Source organism: Cajanus cajan, chromosome 7 (genome assembly GCF_000230855.2).
Source record: "Cajanus cajan strain Asha chromosome 7, NIPB_CcT2T_4, whole genome shotgun sequence".
Taxonomy (NCBI): domain Eukaryota; kingdom Viridiplantae; phylum Streptophyta; class Magnoliopsida; order Fabales; family Fabaceae; genus Cajanus; species Cajanus cajan.
In genome coordinates, this window is record NC_138523.1 from 33,703,973 (window position 1) to 33,715,019 (window position 11,047).

General features: G+C 31.5%; 1 protein-coding gene across 1 annotated transcript; it reads right to left on the bottom strand.

Annotated features, from left to right (window-relative positions):
- Positions 1–8,704: 8,704 nt before the first annotated feature.
- LOC109790448 (Heavy metal transport/detoxification superfamily protein) lies at positions 8,705–10,588 on the bottom strand. The gene is made up of 5 exons (XM_020349598.3): positions 10,430–10,588; positions 10,178–10,328; positions 9,895–10,097; positions 9,710–9,788; positions 8,705–9,598 (listed from the first exon to the last, which is right to left on the bottom strand). Exons 1-5 carry the CDS (start codon positions 10,436–10,438, stop codon positions 9,066–9,068), a joined length of 975 nt encoding a protein of 324 aa, XP_020205187.1. The 5' UTR covers positions 10,439–10,588; the 3' UTR covers positions 8,705–9,065.
- Positions 10,589–11,047: the final 459 nt, after the last annotated feature.

An 11,047-nucleotide genomic window follows, 5' to 3' on the forward strand; every position in this document is an offset into this window, starting at 1 on the left:
AAAATAATTAATTTATTGTTATTAAATAATTATTAGTAATAATAAATTTTGGTGTACAAAATATTAACAATATTAAATTAATCACTTTATTTTTCATGAAAATTGTAATTAAAAAACTTTAACCATGCATATCATTGATTATATGGTATCTACTTAATTAAAGAACAATAATTTTTAGCATTTTAGTATTAAAAAATAAACATTTAAAGACCTTAATATTTAAAAAATGAGAAACATAATAATATAATAATAATAATAATATACTGACAGTAATAATATAAAATGAATATAAGATTCCTTGATGATCTTTATCATCGATCGTAATTCGTAAGGCTTTCACATCTTTTTTCTAATCACTATAAATGGAGCGAAAAGCATAATGAGTAATGAATATTGATCATGCGTATAATGACGTAAGTAATGTCCATTTCCCTATCATTGAAATGATTGGTTTGTACCATATAAAAGATAATTGAGTGGTGCACTTTTTCGAAAATCGAAACAACTCTGTTATTTATTGTTTTTTAAAATTAAAATTAAAAAATATAAACGTTATTGGTATATGTATATATAGTAATTTTAATATTTTATTTATTTATTTATCATTCAAGTATTATCACTAAATTAATATCAATAGTTAACCAGAGGGAGACTAAAATGATAGTCTTGCTCTTTTGTCTTCCCGTAAAATCAGAATTTAAAAGTCTACGTCGTCATCATGTGGCATTATTCGTAGTCTATAGTTATGGAAATGTATATGAATGTTTAGACGTTTGCTAAATGGAATCTTGTTGAAATCCACCCTCACCCTTTTGCCAATTGACCCAACAAACCTAATTTTGGATTATTCAATAATTATTATCCTTATGCTCTTATTTTGAGCCAATCCTTATCAAATAGTCGTCCCTGTATATAAATAATTAAATGGTAATATAATATATAATATCCGTAAGAATAACGTATAAACGAAAAGAGAAAGGCCTCGCGCCAAGTGTGAAATTTATGGCCTTTAGCTATTGTTTTGGGTCACTTGATGCTCATAATTTTCTAGTAAGCACGTCGTTCAAGTAAGATGAAAAGCAAACAAATCTCAAGTCCTAGCAATGAGCAAAAGAAAGCCAGCATAACATAAAAAACGATTTCGTAATATAGTATATGTTTTTAAAAATATTTTTGAGATTTTTAATTAAAAAATGTTTTATTTTTTTAAAAAAAATCTAGAAATACTTTTAATTAACTTGTATTTAAACAGATTCTAAATAAAGTTTAAAAAATATCTCTTATAAGTATCCAATCCAAGGATTTTATCCCGCATTCATGTAAGCGTATGATTCATGTACACACGAGAAACACATCATCCAAGTGATTAGGGATCATTCAATGCTAGAAGGAAAGTATAGAACAGAAGACACAAGACATATACATACATTTCAAATTCTATTTGATCTCTTATGATTACTGGCTTTAAGTGTCGGATCGAAATCTTTACATGTAATTATATTTCAATTAAATAAAAATCTACTTTAAAATTTAAAATACATAAAAGAAATTAGTTACAACTTTTAAAATACGTACAGAAACAGTAGATAACAATATATTGTTAAAATATAATTTTATTTTGGTTATTCTCGTGTCCAGAAAAATTCTTAAATATGCCTTACTAAATTTGCTTATAGACGACGATGTATTTCTTTTTTGACAAAGATGTGTTCTCATCACTCAATATCTTCTAAAAATGAGTCGAGGACTATTAAAAACTTTAGGTGTTAATTAATACATCAATGTTTGAACAATCAAATATCGAAAAAGCAACATTGTCATCATATGTTTTAATTTTCGTTCATTAATTTCTTACAGTCATATCATGCAATATTATGCGTGTTTTATCTGCTCCTATAGTTATTTTCCTGCTAGTTCTTGACGTTCAGTGAACAATTTTATTTCTCTCCTTATGGCATTGAGTCAGTTTTTATGAATATAGCTTTTTTTTTTTTTTGGTAAATGTCATCTACTAAACAATACTCTCTATATATTACATTGACATGATTTACATGATATTTTAAAATTGACAATCAAAAATTAATTTGTGTTCGTGAGACGTGACTTCTGCTAGTTAAGCATTGGTTTAGCACGCTTTATTTTTCATCTATATATGAAAAAAGAATAATCATGTGTGTGTCCATTATTATGAAACAAAAAATTTAAGTTATTGATTAAACAACTTTACAACATCTATACAAAAGTAGTCTCCAATCACACTATTGTCCAACATGGCCCACAAAACCACCAATTCCTCCAACCTATCCCTATCCTACTCATGTAAACATGATCATCGTTGTCCAACTAGCAGGAAAACATGCAAGAATAAGTTAAAGTACCAAAGGAATCAACATAGCACTAGTATAGAAGTGAAAGCATCTATATATTCACCAATCATGTAAAACCATACACATAATATCTCATGGTCTACAACATATCAACATACCAAAAAATCTCAACATGACATTCGACAACCTTACATAAGTAAGCAACTTATTACATATGATACATCATATTTCACCACATCAATGCCATTAATTCAACCATATATATAAACAACAAACATATGAACAACATCAAATTACACCACATCATATGCATACACCTCAACTAATACGTCGTCACGCATTCACGTATGGAGATTTCTTACAACAGAGTGAGCAGTCTAAGTAATATGACCCTACCAAACCAACACGACATTTTTACACCTACTAGGTCAACAACCAAATTGGGATACCAATCCCTAACAATAAAGTTTCTTGAATGTTGCCACTTAAATTAGGATGTCTAATATTTTTATCAGGGAAGAACAACTTGGGTATAAGTTTATCATGACATTAACTTGCAACACTAAGTCTCATATGAAATTAGCCCACTGATTACCTTCCAAATACAACACCCTTTGAAACATAGTTAGGGACTAAGTCCATGACTTTGTACTTTACTGAATTGGTCACTTTATACAATATGCTTTGAGATTGCCCACACATAGGTCAACATTGGTCACTTATAACTAGTATGCCTCGACCTAACCCACATACCGCATCAACTAAGATCCTAGAGGAAACTCAACAATATACTTCTAACAGACAACACATGCTTAAGGTGGGTTTTTTAACAACTAGACTTGTAGAGCATCATACCAACATCTTCACAATAAGATATCCAACTTTCGAAAAACAATCTCACATTTAATCCTAAGTTAATCAATATGTCTAAATGCCTATAACATTTTTAACATCATACCTCAACAATGTATCAACACAACATGACTTAAGCCTAAAGCATTTACATCATCAAACCTTGACAATGCATAAATGCAACATGCCTAAAACATTCGCATCCCACCTCAACAATGTATCAACACAATATGCCTACATGCCTAAAGCATTCTCAACATCACACCTCAACAATTTTCAAAAATTATAATCATCTATATATATTATCTTTAATCAATATACATAGAACTAATAACACCTTTCAACATACAACATGCAATAGATCATTCATCTAACCTATCCATATTTACCAAACAATCATGAAAATAACAAGTTAAAATAAAATAACTTGTGTTTGATGTCATTGAGGTAGGGAGCCCTGTGTCTTGTCCACACTCGACATAGATGCGGTAGTGACCTTGGGCCCTCATGCCTAGCATGGCAAAGTCCCACACCCAATCCTATTCCAAGTAAAGATGAGTCTTTCTCCTCAAGTCTGAGACCACTCCTTTGGCACCTGACGTCAATCCACATAGAGTCAATTCTCTCACATTATGTCTAATGCCATTCAAACCACACCTGACATCATTTCAATTTGAGGCAATTCTTTCTCCTCATGCTCGGTGCCACCAATCATGTGCCTAGTCAAACTACCTCTTATTGAAGCCAAGTTTGACACCTTAAAGGTGTGTTGAGCACGACTAGGAGTTATGAACTTAGTAGACTTATGAATTGGTCCTCCTAGTGCACCTAAAAACCAAGAAATCGACATGCAATGAACAATCCATATATATGTATCATCCATAACTCATTTCTCACAATAATTTCAACATGCAACATATATAGGATCAAAACATCAAGAATTCATCTTTATAACCCAATGCGAATCCGGGTTTTAGCTTCCCTTACCTTAACTCCAAGTGAAGAGAAGAAGAAAACTAATTCCAAGCTTCTCCAAGGAAACTCCACATGACAACACCACAGATTCACAACTTTAAAGACCTGAATCAACAAACAATGTTTATTAAATCTTTGGGGGAAAGAATTCACCCTCTTAAGAGAATGATCAAAGAAGAAGAGAAACTTATGAACTCTAGAGAGTTTCTCTCTAACTTATCTCTTTAAGATTCTTAAGAACTGAACTTATGAAACTCAATTCTTAAAAAAAAAAAAAAGAAGACCACATATATATATGTATATATGTATAAGGAGGGTTATAGTAACACCGATATAACTTTTATTAAGTATCACACTACTCAATAATTTTTATATTAAATGTGAATTTTGTAAATCCAACCGTTAGATTGAAAGTTCATATCACTTTATATGTTTATATCAAATTTTGTTAAAATTGAACAACAACTTGAAGGTAATTAGTGTTCATATTTTAGTATATTTTGAAATGTATATATTACGTCAATTTTGTTTTATTAGAATGAAATATCGAATCATCTTGGATTAATATAAAATTTTGTATGTATGATCTAAGAGTAAAGAACTTTCAATTTAACGGTTGAATTTACAAAATTCACATTTATTATAAAGTTATTGAGTGATGTAATACTTAGTAAAAGTTACACCGATGTTATTATAACCCTCCTATATGAGGAGAGTTCAAACGACACCGGTGTAACTTTTACTAAGTGTTACACCGCTTAATAACTTTATATTAAATGTGAATTTTGAAAATTCAACCGTTAGATTGAAAGTTCATATCTCTTAGATCATATATGTCAAATTTTGTTAAAATTGAACAACAACTTAAGGGTAATCAAAGTGTTCATATTTTAGTATATTTTGAAATAAATATATTACGTCAATTTTGTTTTATAAGAATGAAGTATCAAATTATCTTGGATTAATATAAAATTTTGTATATATGATCTAAGAGATATGAACTTTCAATCTAACGATTGGATTTTCAAAATTCACATTTAATATAAAGTTATTAAGTGGTGTAACACTTAGTAAAAGTTACACCGGTGTCGTTTGAACCCTCCTCCTCCTATATATATATATACACACACCCCCCTACTCTTCAGGGTCAAATTGAACTTTTGCTTAAAGAAAATTTCTAGAACACCTAAAAACTCTTCAAAAGTTGCTTAACTCCTAAAGTCTCTCAACATTACACCTCAAAACACATTAATTATGATAAAAATATAATTAATAATTAACAAAAAGGCCCAATGTTACATAATCCCTTTGTATCATAATAAAATAACAAAAAAGTTGAGACTTAATGTGCCTTTGAATATGAAAGAATATTTTTTTCCTTTAAATCCCTAGACAATGGTATATGATCCCAAAAATATTTCATGCACAATTTAAAATAGCTTGTAAAATGTTAAAATTATTATATATAGTTCTATATTAATTAATATAATTAAATATATTTTTAGTCCCTAAATATTTAGAAATTTTTGTCTCTATACATTTGAAAATTTTAGTTTTTAGTTCCTGAATAATCATTTGATAAATTTTAGTTTATGAACTTTTGTCGAATTTTTCTGTAAGTTGTTAAACTTTTTCTTTTCTTAACATTTTAGTATCTGACGTCAAAATTTTTGTTCATAAAAGAATTTAAAAAATAAACCAAATAAAATTTATTAAAATCTAAATAAAAATTAACAAAAAGCTAATTTGGACTAAAAGAATTATATTTAATTTTAATTAATATTATATGTAAATGTCTACCACTTTAAATGAGAGGAATATTAATTGTTTGGAGAAGCAACTACCTCGTAAAATGTGGTATCTAAATTTCTCTTCAATGCATTAAAATATATACGAGCTAGAGTTATTAGTTACCGTGGATGTAATAGAGAATTTCTCACTAGAGATGATTTAACTGGACACTCAATTAGTCAACACTGAACCGAGAATGAACTTGCTTTCCCTCTCAATCCTCAATTGATTAACAATTTATTATTAAAAAATAATTAAGAAAAGAGTCGTGTAAGCATGCATATTACATGCTAATGAATCTTTGCACGCCTGATCAAATGCATGCGCCGTATATGACGAATTATGTAAGGGATGGAATTATTAAATATATACTACTATGTGCCTATTATATATGGACTGTGGGTTGTACTTATATATGATAATATTATATTGATTTTGTATGAAATAATAACAATTTTCCCACCATCCAACAGAAAAATAATAAGATGACATAAGGCAAGGTCTCATTAATTAATTTAACACCCTCGTGTTGTCTTTTGTCATTTCCATTTTCAACTAGCTAACACGAGGAACTGAGGAATTAATCCACCCATTATTTTGCCAAGAAAATAGTTTCTTCCATATTCTTTTTTCCCCTTGGAGAGGGGGAAGGGGTGAGTGAAGAACCAACCTCAATATAGCCTATCCAATATTTGAAAAGAATAGTGTACTTACATATGTCTTATGTTTAACAATTAATTAAAGAACGAGTGACATCTTAAGAATTATTAATTAGTTTTACATATTCTTAGTTTAAAACTTGTAGGTACTTTTGTGTAATCACGTGGTATTGTTGAATTATTAAAGCAGATTAACTTTTATTATGATTACCTATAAGTCTAATTTTAAAAAAAAAAAATCAACGATTTGTAAACACATCAAAAGTAGAGATATATTAACTTTTTAGTTTTTAACATACTTTTCATTATTACTTTCTTCTTTAAAATGTCATCAAAAGTCATCTTTTACAGCAAACTATATTACTCTCTTAATTGTCAAAGGAAACGAAACTAAACAATTTTTTTTATAGCAAATCGTTTACTACGTTACGACCACAAAAAACCCAATTGATACTTGATTATTTATTAATTGAAAATAATTTTTAATTAATGCTCTTTACCACACTTGGTAGATGAATTCAAAACATCCCACTTCTTACCTATTTTAGTGGTTGGCGGTACGAGTCAGAAGTTAATGAATTGAAAGATTATAAATTAAAGGTTTACTACTTGAACAGGTATTGAATATTTTGAAAATTTTTAATTAAGCTTTTAAATTAAAAATTTATAATTAAATCTTTGATCTTTTATAAATGGGTCTTGAAAATTAGTTAAAAATTGTCATAAATTTATTATTTTTTACATCAGTTTTTAAATTGTCATAAACTAATTCCAGAAACTCAACTATAAAATTATATAAAATTAAAGATTTAATTATAAATGTATTTTTTATTTAGATACCTGTTTAAAAAATAATCTAAAAGAGTTAAGAGCTACCAATATATTAAATCTAAATTAAAAATCTGTACATCCCACTTGTTAAAAATGAGCCGGCTGCGTGATTTATCAACTAAACTTAATTAATGCTCTAAGGAGGCCCTCTTCAAGAAGGCGTTGTATTGTTGAAATAAGACACGAAAGAAAAAGGAAAAAGTAATGGACCTAGCAATGGACCTCTTACAAAGTATTGAAGTAATAAGAGTGGTTAATGCAGAAGAAAAATGATAGGAGACAGGTCGAAACAAGTGCTCCATTATTCACAAGGACCACAAAAGATTTATGAAGGTTATTTTGCTTTTGAGTCAAAACCCAACAATATTATGCATATTATTCGAATAAATGAATTAGACTCTCTTCGTAAATAGGATTTCAACTACTCGAATCACCTGTGATCAAGTCTCACCAACTTATATAAACCATTTAGGGGTCGTCAATAAACAAAACAAAAATCGGGACTTCGTCGTTTTTCTCTTTTTATTATTCTTTGTCCTTAATTTAAGTAGGCCAAAAAAGTTCTGGTAATTATAAACATACAGATTGACTAAAAGGGGAAAATTTGATTAAAAAAACAGCTTTAGAAAAAGAAACTACAAATTTTGAAAGAAATTTAAATGGAGGCTTTATCTAGTGTGGGACTTAGTGCAACTAGGTCATTCAAAATCATGATAATACTTTTGTCAAGAAAATATTGTTTTATATATTTGGACCGTGGATGCATTATTAGCCCCAGATATAGTACTATTAGGAAATGGCCCCCTACACTCTCATCAAAGTCTCTTCAATGGCAATGGGTTGCTTCGAGTCGTTGAAATGTGTACTGCAATTTATGTAGGGTCATAATATCTCTGTACTCGGGTTATAATTTCTTCTGGTTAATTCACTTTACTTCCTACTGCAGCAACCTGCAGCGATCTCAGTTTTATGCTCAACTATTAAAAACTCTTGTATTTTCTGTTGGCACGACGTTGTCAACGCTCTCCACCAAATCCAAATGCATGAGAATTTCAACGCGTAATTATATATTTCATAAAGAAAAAAAAAAGAAGTAACTGAACTGTTAGGTTAACAATCACAAATGAAAAATTCTCTTTCCATATGTACCCAAAAGGAAGAAAAAAAAATCAAATGAGACAAATGAGAAAGCAACCACTTTTCAACGTACGGCCAAGGCAATTTAGAACCAATCCCGAAACGTTTTGATAAGATCGATCAACAAATTCATTGAAATAATGAAAATATATTTATTCTGATATTAAAAATTAAGAAAAATTAACAAAGAACAACTCATGTGATGTGAGTTCTGGACAGGATTCTCCAGCCAGCCGGCTCTCCTCTATCTCTAAACACCAACCTAAATACATATTATATATCCGATGATATGACATAATAATATCAAAACTCTACCATATTATAAAATTTCTCTATATTAATTTTTAACAACACGGAGTCCATTCCCTCAATTTATACACGCGCTTCAATTTTCACTTTTTTTATTTACAAATTACGGCATGCGTATTGCGTATTCCGTATCCCGTATCCCGTCCCTGCGTAAGTGACCGAAAAGCATGGAGCATCACACGAATCACATGATGGAGCAACCGTGGGGGTTCTCATCGCTGAACATCTGCGGAGGAGGGGCGTGAGGGTTCATGTAGTACGGTAAGGGTGGCTGCATAGGATAACCCTGGTTCACGTACCCTGGCTCCACGTAATGATTATTACCATTAGCGTACCCTGGGTGAACCTCCATAGGCATAGCGTAACTCGTTTGACCGGGAAACTGTCCATCGTACCAGAACGAAGGAGGCGCCATCGGGTACATATGCTCCATTTTGTTAACCTCCACCTTCGCCGCCTCCGCCGCCGCACCACCACCGTCCTCTTTCTTTTCGCCACCGCCTTCCGCCTTCTCTTTCTTCTCTCCGCCTTCCGCCTTCTCTTTCTTCTCGCCGCCACCGCCTTCTTTCTCTTTCTTATCGTCGTCCTTCTTCGCCGGAACCACCTCGACGCTTCGCTTCAGCTTCTCGTTCAGGTACGGCACCATCTCCTTCACGTCCATCGTTCCCTTCACCGTCACCAGGTCCTTGCTTCCGTCGAGGCTCACCGTTTCAACACCTGCACAACCACACCGCCACTTAACCGTCACTCCAATAATTAATTAACCAATTGCTTAAAATTAAAATAATCAAACGTTTAAATACAATCGAATTAGGTCAACTCTCTCACCTTTGAACCTCAGAATGATTCGTCGAATCTTCGCAATGCAACCGTCACAGTGCAGTTTGATCTTCAAAACGACCGTGCTCTGTAGAGAAGCGAGTATTAATTAATTGAAAGTCGGTGAGTGAAATTAAGCTTAATAAATTCAATTAATTAGGGAAAATGAAGGCTAATTAGTAGTAATTAATCACCTCTTTAGGCTTATTTTCTTCTGGTTTCTTCTCTTCCGGCTTCTTCTCCGGCGGTTTCTCGGCGTCTTTCTTCGGCGGAGGAGAGACGAGCTCAACCTTCTTCTTAGTTCTCTCGGCGAGCTTCTCTCGCAGCTTCTCGGCGTCGATTTTACCGGTAACCGTGACTTTGTTAGCCGATAGATCTGCTTTAACGTTTTCCACACCTGCATGTTTTCGCCATTTTCTCAATTTGTATGATTGTTGCGACAAATTGAGGAATATGTAGAGTGAATGATTTAATTACCTGGGAAGTGGCGAGCGGTGCGTTTGATCTTCTTGACGCATCCCTCGCAATGCAAGTCGAGCTTGTAAACGACGGGGGCCGGAGCGTCGTCTTTCTTGGCGGCTCCCTCCTCGGGCTTCTTCTCGGTTTCTTTCTTTGGTTGGTCCTTTTGCTGCCATAAACGACACGAGTTTAATTAGTGGTTGAAAGGAATTAATTCCAGGAATCTACAGATACTATAGAAAAAGGAATGAAACTAAAAGTAAAACTAACCTCTCCCATTTTGCGTTTGTTTGGGTATTAGGATAGGATATTGTGTTGGGGTAGCTAAGATAAGATTTTGCTGCTTTATTTGAAGAGTGGAAAGAGAGGCAAGGGAGAGGGTTATATATAAAGAACGGAGATAGAGTACAAGTCACTAACGGTAGGTGAGGTGAGGTAATGCCTTTGTTGGCTCTCACTACCAATACCATCATGCATGTGTTATGTATGTATAACATGCTGCATAATCATAATCAACATGTGCTATGCGTCCATCATGCTATGGAAGGGTGGAGAAACTATTTTTTTACTTTTTTTACTTTTTTTTTTTTTTTTTTTTTTTTGCTGTTGAGCAGTATTACGACAAATAATTTCATTAATAGGGCGCGTTTATGTGAAGGTTTAAATAGATGCAATTAAATAATAATATTATAAAATTTATCATTTCATTAATATTTTTTTTTTATAAAATACTACAACATAATGTTTGCTATCTTAAAAAGATTATTCTGAGATGTATAAATAAAAAAGAGATAATTAATATTATATTAAAAAATATTTATTTTACAGCTTATTTTTAAAAAATGTGACATTTATTATACGATTGATATAGTATTGGGACTATAAATT